Source organism: Acomys minous, assembly GCF_964271855.1.
Source record: "Acomys minous genome assembly, chromosome: 6".
NCBI lineage: Eukaryota > Metazoa > Chordata > Mammalia > Rodentia > Muridae > Acomys > Acomys minous.
In genome coordinates this window covers 119,825,215-119,847,890 of record NC_140487.1, presented here as the reverse complement: position 1 = coordinate 119,847,890, position 22,676 = coordinate 119,825,215, and the positions used below count along the sequence as shown (strand labels likewise).

The 22,676-nt window shown below is 44.6% G+C and overlaps 1 protein-coding gene across 3 annotated transcripts in view; it reads left to right on the top strand.

Annotated features, from left to right (window-relative positions):
- The window catches only part of PRDM2 (PR/SET domain 2), a 102,354-nt gene that overhangs the window by 33,560 nt on the left and 46,118 nt on the right, over nucleotides 1–22,676 (top strand). For all 3 annotated transcript variants that reach the window (XM_084788208.1, XM_084788209.1, XM_084788210.1), the window contains 3 exons: nucleotides 775–878; nucleotides 8,648–8,800; nucleotides 13,608–13,734. In XM_084788208.1, the coding sequence (XP_084644334.1) occupies nucleotides 775–878; nucleotides 8,648–8,800; nucleotides 13,608–13,734 (384 nt within the window). The remainder of the gene's footprint in view (nucleotides 1–774; nucleotides 879–8,647; nucleotides 8,801–13,607; nucleotides 13,735–22,676) is intronic.

The following is a 22,676-nucleotide window of genomic DNA, read 5'->3' as shown; positions in this document are numbered from 1 at the left end:
CCACGCAGGAGGAAACCTACCGAGAATGTGCAATTCTCTTGACTTCTGGGCTCCTGCCATTCATCCCACTGACCCTGTCTTCATCGTATCTCTGTTTATGATAGGTGACTAGGAGATAGAAATAGTCCTAGGGATGCCATGGGTTAACTTGTATTTTGACTCTTTGAAACTCTGCAAGGCAAGATGTCTCATGAACTATGTTTCATGAAGCTAATGGGCAAATCAACTTCAAAAATATTTATAACACCCAAGTCTTCATTATAAGGCCATGATGAGAATGACTCATGCTTAGTAGGGACAGTTTAAGATCCATAGAAAGACAGAATAAAGAACTTAAATTAGTAGTTTTATTCCATTTGTATTTTTTTTCTTATGTTAGTTTTCAAGTCTTTGTGATTGTACTACATATGGTCTATTTTACATATAAAAGTTAATATAAACAGCCAGGCATTCCAGCACTTGGGAGGCAGAGGCAGGCGGATTGCTGTGAGTTCAAGGCCAGCCTGGGCTACAGAGTGAATCCAGGACATCCAGGGCTGTTACACAGAAAAACCCTGTCTTGGAAAAGCAAAAAAAAAAAAAAAGTTATTATAAACTTCTAAAAAGTTATAATCAATGCAGAGTCTTTACAGACTATTTAGAAAACACCGAGGGGCGTACAGTTATTTTGCTGTTAGACAATCTAGCTTTTTAATTGTTCTGTAAAACTGTATGATGCTTTCAATGTTTAAAATAACCACATTACATTATAAAATTACCGATTTTATTTTCTAGGTGTTTGGGCCACTAAACCAATTTTAAAAGGGAAAAAGTTTGGGCCATTTGTTGGTGACAAGAAGAAAAGGTCCCAGGTTCGGAATAATGTGTACATGTGGGAGGTAAGAGCGCTTCAATCATTTTAAAGAGGCTGTTCCCTAGTGTCACATGGTTTGACGTTTTAAAGTTAAAATGATCATTTTAATATGTTTGTTAAGACTTAAATATTTTTGTTAAAGAGAAAATAACTTTTCTGGGTAGATTGGTGTGTGTGTGTGTGTGTGTGTGTGTGTGTGTGTGTGTGTGTGTGTGTGTATAGTTTGAAGCTGCTTGGTTATTCTTGATGGTAAATGACGCATCTGCCATTGCTTTGTATTCCTTGTCCAAGGCGTTTTACCTTGCACCTAAGACCTTGACTTTCTGTGTCATTTACAAATGACACAGATATACCATAAAATATACTCCAAAGGCGGCAAAGAACAGTATTAGATTTCTCTCTGCATGTCAGAAAGTAGACATATATAGCATGTGATGCATTTACATTGAACTTTTAATTTTGCAAGAGATTTTTCTTCTACTTCATGTATTTTCAACAGCCCTGGAGGATAAAGCAGGGCAGTGGCACCCTTTTTTGCTTTTTAATTAATTACATTTAGTGTGTGTGTGTGTGTGTGTGTGTGTGTGTGTGTGTGTGTGTGTGCGCGCGCGCGCACGTACGCGCAGGTAAAGTCAGAGGACAACTTGGGCGAGTCAGTTTTCTTCTTCCATTGTGTGGGCTCCATGATAGGACTCAGGTCATCAGCCTTGGAGGCAGCACCTTCACCCAATGAGGCGTAAGTTAGATGCAGTGTTGGGTGCACACATCATTAATCCCTGCACTGGTTGAGGGGTTATACACTGAATAGCGAAGATGCTGATGGGTGGGAAACCTGTGGGTATGCAGGGGCAGGGGTAAAGGGTAGAAATGGCCCCCAAGTGCAGGTACCATGCAGAGACACAGGGCTTAGTGGGGTGCTCAAGCTGTGGCTGCTCTGGCTCTGTGGATGGAAGAATGCAGGTTATAAAAGAATTTAAGGCTGCAACTTTCATCTGTGGCTGTCCTGATCTGTAATGCTTTCTGCCACGCTCTAACAGATCAGGAAGCCCTCACCAGGTATACATAGCTCTTTGATCTTGGACTTCTCAGCATTCACGATAAGCTCCTGTGTATTACCCAGGCTGTGGTATTTTATCATAGCAGAACAAAACAGAGACACTCTCACACAGACATGCATACAGGCAAAACAGCAATGCACATAAAAACAGATGACTTAGTTAAAACAACAACAACAACAAAAACAAAGAAAATTATGTGTTTACTACAAATTATAGTAATATGACACAGTACAGAAAAAGCTTTCCAAAAGGTAAAATTCATTTGAACTTCTAGCACTCAGGCATCTCTATGAACATTCTTTTAAATCTGCATTTAAAATTTACTAACCTAGTAAGGAATTATTTTGGCCAGAGTCTCACATGGTGCAGGCTGGCCTTCCTGGGTTCTAGAGCCTCTGCTGTCCTTGTCTCTTAAACACTAGCGCCTGTTCCCACGCCACATGTAGGAATGTACTGCGCTTGTTTCCTGTCACTGTACCAGGGAGTGGCTGTACCAATGACTTTGTGTGTGCCATCTCCCCCTGTGGCTGTTCACAATTCTGTCTGTATACCATCCATGATTTACCTTCTGTTGAACATTTAAATAGCTTTAACCTTCTGCTGAGTACAGTTCTTCAAAGTATAGACTCATGATACATGCAGTATACTGACTTGTCTGATATATTCCTTAAGACACTTTCCTAGCAGTATAAACTTCTGTACGTTTTTGGTCACCAAAAACCCTTAGAAAGATTTGTAAAACCAGTAAGAGAATGCATTTTTTTCCCTAGGTCTTTGAAGCTTAGGATTGTTTATCTTTTTAATACCCTTTAAAAAAAATCTATTCTTTTGGTCATCTTGGCAATAAACTTTAGAGGAAAGAGGGAAGAGATACAGTTGCTTATTAATTAAACGTGGTACAGAAATGATCTCCCCATAGTGAGAAGGTTTTTAAAGGAGCAAACCCTCTTTTTATGACCGTTGTGAGTAAATGTTAATGTGTGAGCTCGATAGTGCTTGTTGTGGCTTATAACTGGATGCCCTGGAAGTGTGTGGCAGCTGATTCCTCTGTGTCCTTTCTTGTAATTGAATGTTGCTGGAAACTGCCAGTGGATTCTTCAGCGTCCGTGTTGAGGAAGCGCTAGTCACGCTGGCTGCTCTTCTCCAGCTGTAGAGCGTTGTCAGGGCAACTGTAGAGAAGGTTGTCTCCACACCCAGCCTACATCCTGTGTTTAAAGCTCTAAGATTAAGAAACATCTTTATACTTTTAAACTTTGTGGCACATGAAGATATTTTGAAATTCAAATTTCAATTCATGAGGAAAGTTTTATTGGTACACAGCCACAGTCTGCTGTCTGTGGATTTGAACAGTGGCAACGGGCTGTATGACCTATAACACCAAAAATACGTTTAAAAAAATGTGTGGGTGTTCTGCATTATGTATGTGCAGTGCCTGCAGAGGCCAGAGGGGGCTGTCGGGGCTCCTGGAACTGGAGTCACAGACAGTTGTGAGCCACTATGTGGGTGCTAGGAATTGAACCTGGGTCCTCCAGAAGAGCAGTTGGTGTTCTTTAACCACTGGGCCATATTTCATGGCCTCCCAAATACTTTCACATTCCTCTGTGGAAAGTTTACTGTGTCTTGGCTGTGTGACGAAGAAGCCAGAGGAGTGAATGTGGAGGTGTCTGATGTTTTAGGCTGACTGAGCAGGGTACAGCAGTTTGCAGAACTTGGTACTTCACCTGTAGAAATGGTTGTCGTTGAAATAGCAGAACCAGATATCTGCTGTTTCAGGAATTTCATGATAGTTCAGGGTGTTACTATACGGAAGATAAAATAATCTTTCCCTTTTTTCTTTTTAAAGATTTATTTATTATTTATACATGATTCTGCCTACTTGTGAGCCGGCAGGCCAGAAGAGGACACCAGATCTCATTATAGATGGTTGTGAGCTACCATGTGGTTGCTGGGAATTGAACTCAGGACCTTTGGAAGAACAGCCAGTGCTCTTAACCTCTGAGCCAATCTCTCTAACCCTTTAATAATCTTTCAAACAAGTTAAATTTTACTTAGGTTAGTATCTTGGTGTGGTGCAGTTTTTTTTCCGTTGGTTTATTTATTCACCCATTTAATGTCTCGTTGTCAAGCCTTTTCTGTGTGTTCTGCAGTATTGATCTTGGCATAGAAATATGTCCTCTATAAAATCCTGGCTTTATCTCATGGAGCTTGTTGGTTCCAAGGAAAAGACTCCTGCAGATGATGGTCTGGACCCTTAGTGGCTTGCCTGAGGAGTCAGAACCAGACTCAGCCTCTGGTTCGTTGTCAATACTCCTATAGCTAAGACCGTACAGTATTTTGAGGTGTGGACCCTTGTGTATCATCAGTGTGACAGGATGCCATGGACAGATTATCTGAAGTATAGAAAGCTTTGCTTTGGCTCACAGTTTTCTAAGTGACCATTGAGTGGTCCTGGGGCTTGAGCCTCTGGTGACAGGGGCATATCCTGGTGGGAACACATGATGGAGTCCCTTCCTTCCACTAGGCCCCGCATCTTAAAGGTCTGTTGCTTCTCAGTAGCACCCCTAGAGGACTGTGCCTATACATATGGCTCTTTGTTCTCAATCAGACCTTAGCACCCTCTTGCAAATCTCCCAAGCAAGCGTAGAATCGCACACGCAGGAAAGGCTGCGTGCCAGGCGGGTGTATTGTGCTGCATTTTGAACTTAGATTATTTTAAAACTATTTCAGAATGACTGGACTAAATAGAATTGAAATTGTTATAGGACACTCACGCTGCACTTGAAGAAGAAGTAGCACCTAGTGTGTTCAATGAGAAAGAGGAAAGGGCTAGGGCTCCCTTAGCCCCTGGAGGAGTCAGAGGTGGAAAGGAAGGGCTGTCCTTTTGTTTAGAGCCTCTGGAGATGACATGGGGTGACCTGCTGGAGCGGCGCCTTGCCTTGAGCCACACTCTAGCCGTCAGGATGGGTTGAGGAGGAGTTGTCGTAGTTAAGGGCTCTCCTCCACGCTCCCTGCCGCTTATCTGCTTCCCTTTGATGTAATGAAGCAACATGAAGAGCAAGTGATTGTTTTAGAGGTTTGTTGTTTTACTAAAGTTGCCCATCTGCTATGCTTCCTCATTTTTACAAGGGGCTTAATAAATTTTATAGGGGTTGGAGAGATAGTTTGGGGGTAAGAGCGCTGCTCTTTGCTGCTGCAAAGGACCTGGGCTCTATTCCACTAACTCCATCTTCGGGGGATCTGACACCTTCTAGCTTCCCTGGACACCGGTACTCATGTGCACACTCACACCTACCCCATAGACACAGCAATATGAATATATTAAAAATTTTAATATCAAAACATAATAATATTATAGATTATTTTGTAGATCCTTACAAAGGTTGAACAAGGATAATTTATAAAGCACCCAGCCTACCCAGCGTTGCCACAGTGGTAGTCTCCTCAGTCCTCTCCAGATGAGGGGCGGGGTCTAGAAGTCAGCTTGTCAGAGCTGTTGTAACAAGGATGCACTCCTATAGGAGGCTGCTCTATGGACTGCACCAGGGTAAAGACTTTGAATCTGTGTGCGATTCCTCTTTGGAATCAGGCGAGTCAGATAGTTGTTGGTTATCATGGAGATGTGGAAATAGACTTCTTCAGTGTCTCTTGTTGCGTTTGAGCCTGTGAGAGAGGGCAGTCTGCCTTGTGACTGCTGGAAGATAGTAGCTGGGTCTCACGGTCCTTCCACTACTCTTGTCTGATGAGGTTGTGGTACCTTTGCAGTTTAACAGTTAGTAATTAGGCAACATTTATCACATTTTGGAGATATTTGGGTCAGTTACTGAGTTTAATGTGATTAGCAATTGAGGTTGACCAGTAAACATAGGAATTGTATCAAATCACTTTCTTATCTTAGTTCCTCATTGACAAACCAAAACTCTAAAAATAAGAGCACTACACACTTAAAAAAAAAAAAAGGGAGGGGGTGAGGGAGGGGGTCTGTGTAGCCCTGGCTGGTCTGGAAATCATTATGTAGACCAGGTTGGCTTCCAATTCACAGAGATCTGCCTTCTTCCATCTCCTAAATGCTGAGTGCTGGGATTAAAGGTGTGCACACCAAGTCCAGCTGTGTTTTGTTTGTTTGTTTTGCTGTTGTTTGTATGTATGTATGTATGTATGTATGTATGTATGTATGTATTTTTTAATTTTTTGGTTTTTCAAGACAAGGTCGCTCTGTTTTAGCCTTGGCTGCCCTGGACTAGCTTTGTAGACCAGGCCGGCCTTGAACTTACTGTGATCCTCCTGCCTCTGCCTTCTTTAGTGCTGGGTTTACAAGTGTACAGGATTGCTCCCAGCTTGTTGTTAAAGTTTTAAAGTGTAACAGAGTTGTGGTTTCCCTGAACGTACAGCATACTTTGGTTGTTTCTTGCAGATGTAGCCCTTTTTCAGGACAGTAACTGCTCTGCCTGTTTCCCTCCCCCCAGCTTAGTGTAATGCTATGCCAGTGGAGGAAAAGCAGAAAGTTCAGATAAGCAAAAGAAAAGAATACTGATTTTCCCATTTTCTCAGAGAAAACCATTACCTAGTTATAAATTATTTTCTCTTCATATATTATATATTCTTACATTTAGGCTAAAAATGTTCATTTTTTTTTTCACTAAGTGGCATTAGCTAGTCATTGATGTGTGTGTGTGTGTGTGTGTGTGTGTGTGTGTGTGTGTGTGTGTGAATGTATGAGTTCACTACAGAGTGAGACCCTCTCTCAGAAAACAAAACCAAAAAGTAAACAAGCCCCCAAATATTAATACACCTCCCCCAAATCCCCTCTTACATATTCATATTTTTCTATGAAACCTTTGTCTTTAAGCACATCATGGTACCTTAGAAGATGCCTCATTTCCCATTGAGATACAGTGAGGTATGCATAAATAAAGAATTCACTCAACTGGAACATTGTTATTTTTGCAAAAGTTTTTATTGACTTAAGAGCCAGGAAATTCCAGCAGAGCCCACATTGTTATTAACACAGATGGATAGTCAAGTTGCCACCTTCACTTTCTATTTGGTGGGTTTTCCTGGCAGCTGCTGCTGTCTCTGTAGTCCCACTGGTACCTGTTGACACTACCAGCGTATGGGTTTTTACCTAGTGGGACCCAGATCTCTACCAATATATGTTAAAAATAAAAGAAAAAGCATCTCCAAGGCTAGGGGGCAAAGGGAATAGTAACACATTTGTGAGTCAGTGGGCATAACCAGGGCTTTGACAATGTTTGTGCTTTATTCACTTCACTTTTCATATGTGACTCTGCTAGCAAATGGGACAGTCACCATCCTTAAACATTGGAAAGCAGCCTTTGTTGTTTTGTGTATTGTGTTTAACTTCAAATTTTACGGCTGGCTCTTCATAACATACCATTTGAGGGGTGCTTTGTTTTGAAGAGGAAAGTGTGTGTGTGTGTGTGTGTGTGTGTGTGTGTGTGCGCGCGCGCGCGCGTGCGCACATGCGCAGGCCTGTATCCTGACTGTCTGTCTGTCTACCCCTGTACGAGCTGAGGGAGGCTTGTGTGCTGGTGGGAAGAGACGTCTTCTCTGGGGTGGTCAGGTGGTCAGGAAAACAGCAACAAATGGAGTTCACACAGGCTTGGGGTTAAGACTGTCTTTCCTCCAATTAAATGACTTAGAAAGAAAGGCTGTTTCATCTTCAAGCCCTGATTTCTACATGTGGAATGAGGAAATCATAAATGAAGTCTGACACAGAGCATGTAGCTTAGTAGTGTCACTGTCTGGGAAGGTGAGAGTCCCAGCTCAGGGGCCCAGGCTTGCTCAGGAAGTCAGCATCCCAGCCATCAGCTGAGAGCAGCACCTTCGTCCTGAGGGAAAGTCACCTCAGGAAAGGCGATTAGTGTGGTCGGAGAGGAGAAAAGGCGTGAATGGAAGGAATCAAGGTGTGTGTGGGAGAAGGTGTGTGTCTTCCTAAAAAGAGTGACTATTTGTAGTTCTGGTTCAGTGTTTACTTAGGTGTTTTGCAGTCTGGTTTTGGGGAATAAACGTGTGTTTGCACATATAAACTTCAGACTGCTTACAGAGTTGCTGTTCTTTCAAATGAAGGCATGGCCAGCTAAGAGTTTGGTGGCAGCATCTCAGAGGAGTTGAGCGAACATGATGATCAGGGAAGCTTCCCGGCTTCTCGCTAGAGTAGATCCTGTATCCTGGGTTTCTGTTATCTTTCTTCAGAATCCCAGAACCTTAGTTCTGACACCTATTCTGGATGGCGTGGGTGTTAAGGACAATGAGATTTACAAAATCATCACAGCTAGTCACCCACATGGCTGATTCAGAACGTGTACTCCTTTCCTGAAGTCCCTGGAAGTCGTGCCAGTAAGAGAGCTCTGAACTGTGTGGCCCAGCGGTACAGACCTGGACTGGTCTGACAGAATTTCTTAGAAGGCATTTTGCTAAGTCACATTTGAGAGCGTGTAGTGGTAACCTGTTTTCATGTACTGGAAACATTTGTAGATGAAGCATATAAACGTCAGCTCCTCATATGGTGGCGGGGCTGGGGTGGAGGCAAAGCCTAAAGAAAGACAGCTAAAGATTTTACGGCTTCTGCTTTCTGCTTGGATTTTTGCCTCTTAATCTTGCTTCTCTGAAATGCTTTAGAGTGCTGTGTATAGTGAAAACAGCTGCTTGGAAAGTTGAAGACGAAACTTTCTAGGCACCCCTGCCCTCACACCTGCTTGTTCTTCTCCATCCCTAGGTGTACTACCCAAATCTGGGGTGGATGTGCATTGATGCCACTGATCCGGAGAAGGGCAACTGGCTGCGCTATGTGAACTGGGCTTGCTCAGGAGAAGATCAGAATTTATTTCCACTGGAAATCAACAGAGCCATTTATTATAAAACCTTAAAGGTAACAGTGTTGGTGTTAGTCTACTCAGGCTACTCTTAGTGCATTCTCTAAACGCAGTCTGCTTCCGGCTGACAACAACTTTGCAGACCTGGAACGGGTTGTGTTTGAAGTGGTTCATCCATGCAACCCAGGCTCTGTGTTAAATACATGGTTGATGAGGCCTCGCGTGGCTGGGGGAGCTAGAGCAAGAAGATGGTGTTGAGTAATTACAGACTGCATCTTTCTTCATAGTGTTGATTATCTGTGGCAGCTGCTCCCCTCCTTCTCCTCTGACACAGATGTACTGAGGACTGTCTGGAAGATTTATCCCACTGAGTGGCTATCAGTGCCATGGTGGTGTGTGATAACAGAAAGCACACAGTGTTCGGTGTGACGCCTTGGACCAGCTTTTCCTTCCCTTGGGTTATATTTAGGATAGAATTTGGGATATATTTCTTGCTCTTGTCGGACATTTCTTGGGGACATTGGTTGCAGAGATGAAGAGGACAGCCAAACTTAGAGCTGGCAGTGATGGCCCCAGCGCATTTGGAACCTTACTACTAGGATGCCCTTCATGCTAGTAGGCTTCTGTGGTGAGCAGGATTCTGCCGCCCTTTCTGTCTTCACAGGTCACGTTTCTGTAGCAGACAGATCTACATTCCATGCATGCAGTGTTCCAGAATGGAATCTTGGGTCTGGAAAGATCGATGATGGTTGCCTCTTTGGAAATAGAGACCTCTGTCCAAATTGCTGTAACAAACAGATAGCTCTGCATTCACTTGGTTCCCTTATATATGTCACAGGCTGGGGGACAAGTGTACAGAACATTTTTTTTTTCATTTTTTAAAATCTTCACAGAGTTTTGAAACTCTTGGGCATTTCAGGCAGTGTCTGAGTTCATAGGCGTGGTCGCATAAGGCCTTCTGCAAGTTGTGTTAGCATGTGGCTGTTAAATTTTCTTCAAGTGTATTTTCCTAGCATTGCAGCATAACTGTGACAATTTTATACCTAAACCTGGCTTCTTGGCCCTGCAGGATATGGATTTTTCTTTTCCATTTTCCATACTTAGGCTGTCTAAGACCTTGCTTTCCATTTCTTTCTGCTGAATTGAAGTCACGGGTGTTCTAGTAGATCTGCTGCCTGGTTCCAGATGCCACTAAGGATCCATTTTGTTTCTCAAACACATCTCACGCAGCAGATACATCTGATTCTGTTGGCAAGATAGAATCCTGGTAGAGACAAAGTGGTTGTGAGACAGGCGGTGTGAGCTAGGGATGGAGACAGCTGTGTAGGGTAAACTGAGGATGGAGACAGCTAGGAAGGTTGAGTGTTCCTTATTTGGAGTGTTCAGGATCAGTGCTTTGGATAGTGAACATCTGCATACACTTAGTTCTTCCCCACATCTAAATACAAAATCCCCTTATGTCTCAGGTACATCTGAGACAGGGGGACCTACAGGAACTTCATGTGGGGCTCTGCTGGTCCTGCTTATGATTGTGCATCCTGTTACCACCCAAAAGTTTGAAATTTGGGAGCACTTTTGGTTTCAGAGTTTTGTATTGGGAGTAGATATTTAACACTAAAACTAATTCAGACAGTATGCAGTGGATTGGTGCAGAGTGTCAGTGACTACTCCAAGTGTGCTCTAATGAGCTGTGCTGGCAGAGCACACTTCTGACCTTTGCACACCTGAAGCACTGACCTTTGGTAGTCGTTGAGGTATGCTTGAGGCCTTTAGGTTACTCAGCTGTGATTTCCTGTGTTCTCCAGGGTTCAGCATTCTTTGAGCAGGCTTTGTAAATGAATTACGTGGGATGGCTCTGGACTCTTCTTCAGTTTGTTGCAAGAAATATTGAAACTGTTAAGGCGTGCAGAAAAGACATTGAATTAAAATGACTCTTTTCACCTTTGTAAGAGAGTGTCTTAGTGTGTGGCTCCATAGGATAGGAACACCCCAGTCACCGACATCGTTGAAAGCTGCTTAGGACTGAAGAGACCAGGCTCCCCTTCAGTGCTTCACCAGCCTGTCAACATTTGTTTTTTTATGCGATCTCCAGCACACACGGATTCTAGCTTGCATTTTGCAGTAAAGAACAAGTCGAATGGACACGAGTGCCCTTTTATATGAAGAGTTTGTGTTCACTGCTGCCCTCTCCGTCTGTTGGTCATGGGGCTGAAACCCAGGGCGCTTAGCTTCATCCTCTTCCTGTGCAGACATTTGACTCATCTCACAGTGAAGTACAGCCAGCTCGGCTGATGCCCGCTGAGCTCGCACAGGTGCTGCTGTTGCTGGAGGCCTGAGTGTCTCAGGGTTGCTTCTAGCCCGTGTTCTGATGATGCTGTTGACTGAAGACCACGATAAGTGTGCATTTGCCCTCACTTCCTTTTACTTTGAAACTTTGCTTTTAAAAAATATATTTTCTACAATCCTGATAATTTCAAGTAGTGTTTAATACCATTTCCTAAGTATATGGCATAAAAAGAGAGAACTGAAATTTACACGATCTAAAACAGTTTAATTTTGAAAAGCAAACAAAACAGATTAGCTTATCAGTGTGCTAAAAGGCATTTGTGATGACTGTTTTTAGCTCATTAATAGATTGTTAAATTAGGGGTTTGGATTAAGTTTAGCTGATTCAAGAAAGGATTTGAGACCTTGGTTCAAAAACAGTAAGGTGGCAGATTTTAGCTATTTTTGGAGGAACAAAGTAAACAGTGTCTGGTTCTTCTATTTTAAGCAACTTAAACATTTTTTTTTTCTTTTTGAGACAGGGTTTCTCTGTGTAGCCTTGGCTGTCCTGGACTCACACTGTAGACCAGGCTGGCCTTAAATTCACAGAGATCTGCCTGCCTCTGCCTCCCTGAGTGCTGGGATGACAAGAGTGGGCCACAACGCCAGGCTCAACTTGACTATTTTGAACTAGTGGGGATTCTGTAGACAGTGAAGCAAAGTCGTACTGTCTAAACTGGAAGTAAGGAGCCTTCATTCTTTAAAACAAAAACAAGGGCTAGGTGTGATGCACACACCTTTAGGGCCCGTGCTTGGGAGGGAGAAGCATGGGAGCATGTGGACCTCTGCATTCAAAGCCAGCCTAGTCTACCTACACAGTTCCAGAGCAGCCGAGGCTACACAGTGAGACCCTGTCTCAAACCAACCAACCAAACCACCACCACCACCACCACCACCACCACCACCAAAAACCTACAGGACTTACGTAGCCACAGTCTGGGGCACACCAGGAAGCCAGCACCTAGGCAGTATTGAATTGGCTGCTCTACCTACTTAGCCAAGATTGTATCTGTACAACTGACATGTCTGCTGCTGCGGTCATGTCTTTATAGGAAAAGAATTCAGCTCCTAGGCTTGGGTGGTTACTTTGGTCCTTTGATAACTTTTCAGTTCTGAGGAGACTCAGTTTGGACTTCTTTCTGATTAGATCCCACTTGTGCCTTCAGGGCACCCCGGAAGTGATCTGTTCTCTGTGCCTGGTCTTAGGAGGCGGGTGCTGTCTGTCCCTCTGCCTCATTATAAAGATTTCCTCCCTTTGTGACTGATTGCTGTTTGTGCGGAGAGGATTTTGACAGGAGACAAATGTTCTGGTACTTCTCAAACTTTCACCCGTTACCCTTAGGTCTACTTCAGAGCCTTGTCTGGATTAATTTGTGTTGGTGATTGCAATGTGGATTTTTTTTTTTTTTTTTTTTGCGACAGGTTTTTTTCTGTCTTGGCTGTCCTGGACTTGCTTTGTAGACCAGGCTGGCCTCGAACTCACATCGATCTACCTGCCTCTGCCTCCCAAGTGCTGGGATTAAAGGCTTGCGCCACTATGCCCGGCTCACAATATGGATTATTTTAATCCCCTCATTCCTACTGATTCTACATTTAGTAAGAACATTACCTTTTATTTGTGTCTTCCTTTGCTCATCGGTGTCCTCATGTGGGTTTTGGTGGGCTTTTTCATGAACTTTCTGAACAGCGGGGTCCTTGAGAGTGAAAGAAATCTATAAGATACCTTCCCAATCTTGGTTAGGACTTACTTTTCTACTCAAGCTATTTTTTTTCAGGATGTTGCAGGTGTAGTTATATGATCGTATCAGGTATGACTGTGAAGACTGTACTGTTTTAGGGGCATAATTTCATGGGAGGTATTCGTAGGCATTTCTGTAACCAGAAATTGTGATGTACACTCCTGATGTGTTTTCACAGGCCTGCACTGGTTAATGACTGTGCTTTAGGGATGCTAGGTTGGGCTGCGCCTGAGCTCAGCGCTTCTGTACTTAGAAATAGCAGTTGTGTGCATGGATAAAAGTGCAGAGTGTTCCTGCTTAACTTGTGCTTGGACTCGGAATGTATGCTGCTAACTTCTCCCCATGACATTTGCTTCTTAACGGCCTTTTAAATTCTCATCCACTCGAATTTCACGGGCAAAATGGTCCCATGTTTTATTTTCTTCTCTTGCGTGGGTGGCATGAGGCTTAAAGCTAAGCACTAAGAATCTGGTTATGGAGGCTGAGCACTAGTCCCAGATCAGCCGGTACATGCACTCCTGCTAGCCTCCTTGACAGCTTGCCCTGAGTGTCCCCTGCCCTGGCCCTGTAAGGCCGGACCGCGGCTCCGCCTCCTGCCCCCGGCCTGCGCCCTAGGGTCCTCCTCCTCCTTCCTGCGCGCGCCCTGGCCCCGCCTTTCCCCCCGCGCGCGCGCCCGTGGCGGCGGCGCCCTCCCGACAGCTGTTTGCGGTCGGCGCGCCGCTCCTGCCCGCCGTCGCGCCGCCCCCCGCCAACAACCGCGTCTCTGATTGGTCCGCCTCTTGTCCCTTCTCTTCGGTAGCCAATCGCGCCTGGCGAGGAGCTCCTGGTCTGGTACAATGGGGAAGACAACCCCGAGATAGCAGCTGCGATTGAGGAAGAGCGAGCCAGCGCCCGGAGCAAGCGGAGCTCCCCGAAGAGCCGCCGAGGTAGGAATCGCCGCCGCCGCCGCCGCTCGGCCCGGGCCGCACCCGCACCGGCCGTGAGGGTAGAGGGCCGGGCGTCGCCCGTGGCGTCGCGGTGACCTTTTCCGGACTCGGCCGGCCGTCCCCACCCGGCCCGCTGCTGAATCACCGCCGTCCCAGCGCGTTCCGCCTGTTTGCGAACTTGTTCCTGAGCGCCCGCGCGGCGGGAAGTGCGCGTGCGGCCGCCGAGTGCGGGCCCGGCCGCGGAGTGCGGGCCCAGCCCTGCTCCCGGAATCGGGCCGGCCGCGCCGCGAGGGAGGGCCGCCTGCGCCTTCCGGCCCCGCTGACAGCGCAGGACGCGGCCGGGGAGGGAGACGGGAAGGGAGAGCCGGACCTGGGAGAGAGACAAAGATGGGGTGCACCGGGGGCCGAGGGCGGTGGGCTGCCGCACAGCATACGTTGGGCTTTGTGGAAGTTAGGGGAGGCTTGCTTTGCCCTCAGTTTTCACAGTTCTGTGATAAACGATGTTTTGAACAGAGGGTAGAATGTAGTCACATTTATAAAAGGGAGGGGATAAAATTTGTGGGTAGGAAAATAGTTTAGTTGACGATATCAAATTTCCAGCTGGCATGCCGATACGTCGCTGGAATATTTTTACCGAAAACTTTAATATGAATTTAGGGATCTCTTATTTGAGTCTAGTTTGAAAACAAGGCCAAGGCACAATTCGGTCGTTTTTATTAAAACAAGAACATTGGGGTTTCTTTTTGGTTTGGGTTTGGGTTTTTGTTTTTGTTTGTTGTTTTTTGTTTTCTGCTTGTTGTTTTTTTTGCGCACCCCTTACATCTCAGCAAGTTTTTGTAATCTGAACAAGCCTGTATAACCCCAGGCATTGAAAAGTATTTTGTGGGAGTGAGGCTATAAATAAAAGCATAAACATGGTTTTGGAAAAATCTCAAGCCATATTTGATGAGCTCATTGTGACTTTTCGATTCCATATTCTTTGTTTTGTCACAGCCAAGTGAAATAGGCTCGCCCAAGGGGGTGGCTGGAGGGTTGCTTGCTGACCACATTTTCCTCTTTATTGACGGTGATTTAGTTGCTCTCTCGGTCATTAAATACTTTGATTCTGGGTCAGATGATAAGAGTCCAGAAAACTCCTGCCCGCCCCCAAGTGTTTTAACTCTGTGTTGAGATTTCGTTGGGCCAAGACTTAGCATTTTGTTTCCACTACATATATGACTTGTTTCTGTACTTGGTGTATATTTTGTTTGTAAGCTAGAATCATATGCTACCAGCCTTCTTAGGTAATGACTTTTGGAGACTGGAAAATTAGGAGTCTGGGGCCTTTCTTACTGTTCCACTAAACTTAGGTGTGACATTTAATCAGATGTGTAACTTTATGGCAGTCTCACTTGGCTTTGTGATAAACTTTGGTGTGCATACTCAGAACTTGTTTCATTACTCATTTTCTTTATTCCGTACTGGTCTGTTCAGCGTAGTTCATAGCCAGATGTAGTTAGTAGTTCGTACCATAATGTTTGGTAATCCATTTTTTTGTTTTTTTGTTTGTTTGGGCTCTTTTTGTTTTCGAGACAGGGTTTCTTTGTGTAGCCCTGGCTGTCCTGGACTGACTTTGTAGACCAGGCTGGCCTTGAACTCACAACGATGTGCCCGCCTCTGCCTCCTGAGTGCTGGGATTAAAGGTTGTGTGCCACCACGCCTGGCCTTCTGGTTTTGTTTTTTGAGGCAGGATTTCTCTGTGTAGCCCTAGCTGTCTTGGAACTCTTAATCTGTAGACCAGGCTGGCTTTGAACTCAGAGATCTGACTACCTCTGTCTCTGTAGTGCTGGAATTAAAGGAATGTCCCACCACTGCCTGGCAGTGATCCGTGGTTCTTACTGCCTCTATTACTATTATGATAAGAGTCTGGGCAGCAAACAGCTCACTGAGTCCTTTTTGAGCTTTAATTAAAAGACTTGTGTGGAGTTCATGCTTAGGGTATAGAGCCACTTGGCTTTGGACAGCCTAGTTCAGAAGAGGCCTATTTGCTCCATGTGACCTAGAGTTTGGAGAAGTTAGTGAATCAAATGTTTCTTAATTAGGCTGTGAAATCTAACTTAACAGGTCATAAGATCTGAAGGCAGAAGAACTCTTTGTATTAAGTCATTGTGACTTTAGATATTTTAAATAATGGTATCAAAGGGAATCAGAGTACATTGTTTCAGAGACGGTGTGGACTATTTTGAAAGCCAGATGTTAGGGGCCTACAGCTGACTACAGGGTTGACATTGGGTATAATCTTACACTGTTGAAACAGAAGGACTGGATTCTTAACGGTTCTGAGCTTTAGCTACTTTCCATGGCAGCTTCTATGCCCATGTGTCCGCATTGCATGAGGGGCCTTTCGGAACTCAACAGATCCTTGGTGGAGGACTGTTGGGTGGGTTGGGTAATGAAAAACCCTGGTTCCCAGCCAGGCGGTGATGGCGCACGCCTGTAGTCCCAGCACTCGGGTGGCAGAGGCAGATCTCTCTGAGTTTGAGGCCAGCCTGGTCTATGGAGTGAGTTCCAGGACAGCCAAGGCTACACAGAGAAACCCTGTCTCCAGAAAAAGAAAAGAAAAAAAAGGGAAAAAGAAAAAAAAGAAAAAAAAAGCCTTGGTTCCCATGTCTGTCACAAACTGGCCCCCTCTCTCTTGTTTCCCTTTTTTCTGACATTAATGTTTGTTAAGCCCGGCCATGTGCTGGACTTTCAGGCCAGTTCTGCAGTTTCCTGGTTAACAAAAGACAGCAGTCATTCTTCAGGTGCCTCCAACCTAAAACTTGGGGGGAGTGGGGTGCATCTGTAAGGAAGGCAGTGATAAGTGTTGGGGTGGCTGGCAGGTAGTTGGCCCTCAAGGACAACTCAGACAATGCATAAATGAAGAACAGTACATAATGCTTTGAGAAGATAATTCATACTATCCCTGACCTGTGGGGCACATGGGCAAAGCATGTAATTTTCCTATGGTCACAGGTGTCCAGGCTGTAGGCATTTTTCACTGGAAGTTTTTGAGTTCTCAGTTTTGTATTTCTGCTGAATTGTATACATGTCTGAACAGCCTCTGTAAGGTTGAATGTCAGCAGTGCCTTGCATTGGACAAGCTAAAGTTTTCAGGTAGAAAAGTGTGTGTAGGGAGGTTAGTGTTGGGTTTCTCCAACTGTTTTAATATGAACTGCATAATTTATAATGTAGCAGAGAAAAGGCCACATTTAGAGATTTTATTGCCTTCTTGATTTCTGTCCCCTATTCATGACTGAGAAATGAAATTGAGTTGGCTAACCATGACTGTTGGTGACTCTCTGCTTGTGTAGAGGAAGGTACTGGAGGTGAAATCAGGGTCTTGTAGTGCTCCTGAGCATGTACTCTACCTCTCTGCACTAAATCCAGGTCTGATGAATGCTGTTTCTGAAACCTGACTGTAGTCGCAGTGTGTGTGGAGAGCAACAGTAGCATTACACAGATGGGCTTAATGGCAGGAATGGGAAACCTGAGCTCCCTAGGTCTCTATCGGGTGTGGGCCAGTCTTGAACTGTTCAGAGGTACACTTTAGAAGTGTGAATGTAAAGCCACTTGAGCTTTAGCTACCTGATCTCTTGGTCACTGTGAGAACCAAGTGGGCTAACTTAGAGGGGGAAGGGGTTTCTGAAGCTTGAAGACAGTTGCGTTTGTGGCTTGTTCAGCTGGTGAATGTTCTGACCACTTAGAGAGGCTCTACACAAGCTCTGGATTTCCCCCCATGATCCTCACTAGGCCCAGCCTCACTCTCAGTCACCCTTATTAGAGGCCTCTCTAACCCACTGACCTCCCTGTTGCAGCAAGTTAGGAGAGAAGAATTATTTATAGCAGCAAGAAGTCCCTTGGATGGGACCTGAGGGCTGGAGGGTGAGGAAGTCTTGTTTATAGCTGGTGATAGGCTGGCTGCCCAGGACATGTTCCTTAAGGTTAGGAGGGTTGATCCTTCATCAACTAGTTACCTAGGTGACTTTCAACTACTACACAACATTTAAATTATGGTCAGCCTTCACAAGGAGATGCTTCATCTATTTCCATAGAATTGTTCAAATGAAAACTCTGGCGTAATGAAGAACACTCAAGTGTTTTGAAATTGAGCATACTTGACATTCTTCCCCAAAGGTGCTGAACAGCTCAGTCAAGTTAGGAAAGCTGAAAAGTTCCACATGCAGAGAACTCAGTGCAGGTAGGGGTGTGAACAGATCAGAGAAGCTTTCTGCTCACACAGAGTGACTTTTCCAGTGAGGGATCATCAGCCAAGGCCTAGTAACATCCCTACAGGTGAGAAGTATCTGGGGTCTTGCACATCTGTTGTCAGAACCTTTCTGTGCCTGTGTCATAAGTGACTTGAAGCTCTGGGGCTAGGGGCTGCAGGCAGAGGGATACCATGTGATCTAGGCAAGCTTTTTTCTACAAAGAGCCCCATGTGAGAATTTCTTGAATGAGGATCTCAGCTTTGTACATGGCTGTATTGGCCTCTTTTCTGCCAGGTACCATGTCTGGGTTGATTGGGGGAGATTCAGGAGATGGCTAAATCAGGCATCAGATGCCAACCCTGTGAAGTTTCTAGTCTACATAATTGCAGGCAGGTTGGTGAGGCTTCCTGATTATCGTGCATGAGTTTTCCCTCTGGGATACGGGGTCAAAGGAAACTGTTAGGCATGTTGAAAATGTGAAGAAGGAAGGGTGTGACAGTGGTGCTCCCCACCCTCCTGAAGAGAGACTGCAGACTGCTAAGCACCCCACCAGTGCTCCCTCTAGCCCCGCATTTGCGGCGGACTTGCTCAAGATTACTCTGATGAAGGATGTCAACTTGAACAAGGGTTGGGACATGGGGTGGAGAAGTGTCCATGCTTTTAGAAATGCAGTGGCAGTAGTAAAAGGATCTGAAGTTAGCTACTCAAAATACCTTTTTTTAAAAGGCAGAGAACAGGTGGGCTTCCATGAAGTGATCTCTTGGTCTCTTCTAGCAGCTGGCGGCAGCTCTGTTTCAGATTCCTTGGCCGGAGCTGAGTGACAGAGGCCTGGCTGCAGTGCCTGAGGATGGATGATGGTGGACAGTTTTTATGTCCATAGATGTAACTGGGCCCTCACCTGTTGACAGGTGTGGAGCAGAACTTCTGCTCCCAGAGGCAGTTGTGTTCCTGCGCTTACGGCTTCAGTCTTGGCATGTTGGACCCAGTGGGCTGTCTTGTGTACGGTGGGTGGGTCTTAACAGCTGTGTCTCCTGAAGTCCTGGCTGCCGTCCATCTGAGAGATGCCTGTGCTGGGCAGTGCATGTGCTGCCCACCTTTACTGCTGTGGACTGTGTCTAAATGCTCAGTATGGTTTCAGTTAAGCTATCACCAAGAGGGAGAAAACTTGTGACTTTTTCTAATTCTACTTGTGACATCACTGAGGTGCCCCAGGTGCCTAAATGCTGGTAAATGTTCGATTCTTAGTTATATATAACCTTGCTTACAGAAGAATTATGTGGAATAACCAGAATTTTGTAAAACATTCTTCACAACTGTATTCTCTCTCTCTCTCTCTCTCTCTCTCTCTCTCTCTCTCTCTCTCTCTCTCTCTCTCTCTCTCTGTGCACATATACATGCCAGGAGGTAGAGTAGGGGTGGGGGTCAGAACACTTTGTAGAGGAGCCAGCTCTTTACTTCTGTGTAGGCTTTGGGAATTGAACTCAGGTTGTCAGGCTTGAGAGCAAGTGCCTTTATCTGCTGAGCCATCTCACTTGCCAGCCTAGAATCCTGATATATGAAAAACTATTTGAGACATCTGGTGGAGTGCATTAGGACCTGTGCCATGTGCTGTGTGTTCAGTCTATAGGTGCGACTAGTATAAATGAGAAAAAAATTTTTGATTATAATTGCATTTTCTAGAAGGTAAAATAAGGCCTTTATAATCAGTTCAAATTAGTTTTTTAAAAATCTGATTATAATTTGAATGTTAAAACCCACAATTTTGTTGTTTCCTTAAATATAAACACTAGGTTTTTTGATTAAATAACTGGTTTTAAAATTAGTTTTAAAACTAGCTGTACTTCTCTTTCCCAGGCAGTTTCTCATTCCAGTTCACAGGTGGTGTTTAGATATGGGAACTCAATGTTCCTAAGCATGGAACCTCAGAGGGGCAGAACCTTAAATTTGAAGTTGTCTCTAAAGAAAGCAGAAGCCAGGTATGCCTTGACTCCCAGAGACTGAGTTTGGCTCTCTGAGTTTAAGGCCAGCCTGGTCTACAAAAAGAATCCCAGGACAGCCAGGGCTACATAGAGAGACCCTGTGATAATAAACAAATAAGTAAAAATAAAGCAAGCAGGAATTGGCTGACTACGAAGAGAGCACACTTTGGGGTTGGCCACCGGTGGGCGTGTCTTTGAGTAAAGGCTGTATGCAGAGCTACAGCTGCAGCCCAGGGTAACTGGCCTGGTGCTGTGTAGTCTGCCTTCCCCATGTGCAGCTCATGCTTCCAGAGAGCTGTGGAGTTTGGTCTTGACAGTAACAGTTTAGGGAGCTTACAGGATAGAAGCCAGAGCCACTGGAAAGTGTTTGTGCTGCTTTCTCTAAGTGAAAAAGATGTACCAAAAGCAGCTAGGTTGTTTGTTCTGCTTTGCTTTTGAGACAGGTTTTCTGTGCAGCTTTGGCTGTCCTGGAACTCTCTCTAGACTAGGTTGACCTCGAACCCACAGATCCTCCGGCCTGTGCCGGAGTGCTGCGATTAAAGGCAAGTACCACCACTTTCCAGTGAAAACAGCTGTTTCTTTTTGCTGTTCTGAGCAAACTAGTTTGATGTTTTGCAAACATTCTCTGCTGAATTAATTTGTTAGGTGAATTTTGATTCAGACATGCCAGAATTTGACACTTTCACATCATTCCATATGATGCATCACTTGTGTCACTACTGAAAGTGACAGCACTGCTATTGTTTTCTAGCTCTGTGCTTGGTGTTGTAAATGCACTATTACTGGTAATCCTGCAAAGAAGGGATCTTTATTCTCACAGAACAAACTACTGCTCCTGTTAACCAAGTACTGCTGTTAGTGGCTCTGTCTTGCCTAAGCCCAGTTTTCATCCACAGCACTGCTGAAAAGTAAAGGCTCTCTGTGTGAACCATGTGCTGTTGGGTTTGCTGATTAGCCAGGTAGCCAGGATGAGTTGGGCCACTCTTCTGTACAATTTCAGATGTGTGGACAGTGCTTGACTTAATAGCTTTGGTGTAGAAAATAAAGTTAAAATGAGAGTCAATGGCTCTGAGAGGTTATGAATCAAACTAGATTCATTCTTTTGAGTGTCCTAAATTAAACTGTTTGAAGAATACTTCAAGGTTACTTCTATCGACATGTTTATCAGTATAAGATTTTTTAATATTTTGCGTTACCTTGGCGTCAGTCATGAAGATGAGAGAGCAGAGTAACACTTTGCCTCCCTCCTTCCCTTCCTTCCTTCCCTCCCTCCCTTTCTTCCTTCTTGATGGCCCAGCCTGGGAGTCAAGGAAGAGTGGTGTTTAGTCTCCTTCTGCAGCACACTTGAGGTCTTGTCACTGTTCCACTAATAATGTGTGCTTTAAAGTTTTCTTAGGTCAAAGATTAAGGATCATGAACATGCTGTAATGCATAGACTAAAATTTAATTATAGAAACTGATTTAATGCTGTTCTGGTTTATTGTGCGGGTGTGGTAGAAGGAAGTGATGCTTGCTAATTTCCATCCTTGTCTTAGGATATAGGTAAGTGGTCTGGTCTGGGTTTTCTGCTCGTTTTGTCAGAATGTTTATTTGTGAAGGTTAGCTGCTTATGTTTCACTTTGGCTTTTTGGAACAAGTGTGAGCAGTTGGAAGTGGCACCTTTGGGAGTCAGGTTTGCTGATGAAGCTGGTCCTGTCCTAGCTGCATGATTCAATCTATAGGAAAGGGGACTTAGTAGGAAGAGTTACCCCAACCTATCCTGGCCATAACTCCCTCCCCCTTTTCCTTCTTTCTTTTCTTTGCCCTTGCCTTCTCTCTTACGTACTTTGCACCTAGTCCAGACTGGATTTTTAAACTTATCTGCCTCCACCTCCTGAGTGCTGGGATTATAGGCATGTGCTGTTAGAACTGCAGTGGTAAACAGAATTTTCTTAACGAGTGCTAGAGTTCATTTCTTCATTGTGTTTATCCCACAGTAGATTTCTGTTGTTGTTGTTTTGCTTTTGAAGATGATCTCCCTATGTGGTTCATGCTGGCCTTCTGCCTCCATTTCCCAATTGCTGTGATCACTAAATTTTTAAAATTGATTTCCTGTGTGTGTGTGTGTGTGTGTGTGTGTGTGTGTGTGTGTGTGTAGTTGTTTTGTGTATTTGGTGCACTGGAGTTTAGACTCAGATCCAGGCCTAGACACACTTGAGATCCTTTACCACACCACTGAGCTAGAGCATTACTGTCATGGCCTGTCCCACAGCAGAGTCTTAATTTTTTTCCAACTTAAACTTGGAATACAGTGTTAAATACACTGTTAAACTTGGATTACAGTGAGAGTCAGGGAACTTTGACTGAGAATATTCAGTTGTCCCCGTGGAGTCAGATAGCTAACACCTGACCCCATGGCAAACTTGGCCTGATGGACAGGACAGGGCTAGTTTAGTAATCTTTGCATTCAGTTTCCAAATGGCTTTCTTTGATTTTCTCCAGAAGTTGTAAGGAATTTACTTAGAATGTCAACAAGCAGTGCATATGTTAAGTCCCAGTAGAACACGAGTGGGAGACTAGAGAACTCTGGGGGCTCTGAAGCAGTGATTGAAGCTGCTTTATTATTTCCAAATCTGGTTATGCTCTGGAAACTTCAAAAGATCTTTTGGCTCACTATGTATCCTAGACTGGCCTTGAACTTGAAGTCCTCCTCCAGCCTCCATCCCCCAGAGTTCTGGGGTTAAAAGTATGTATT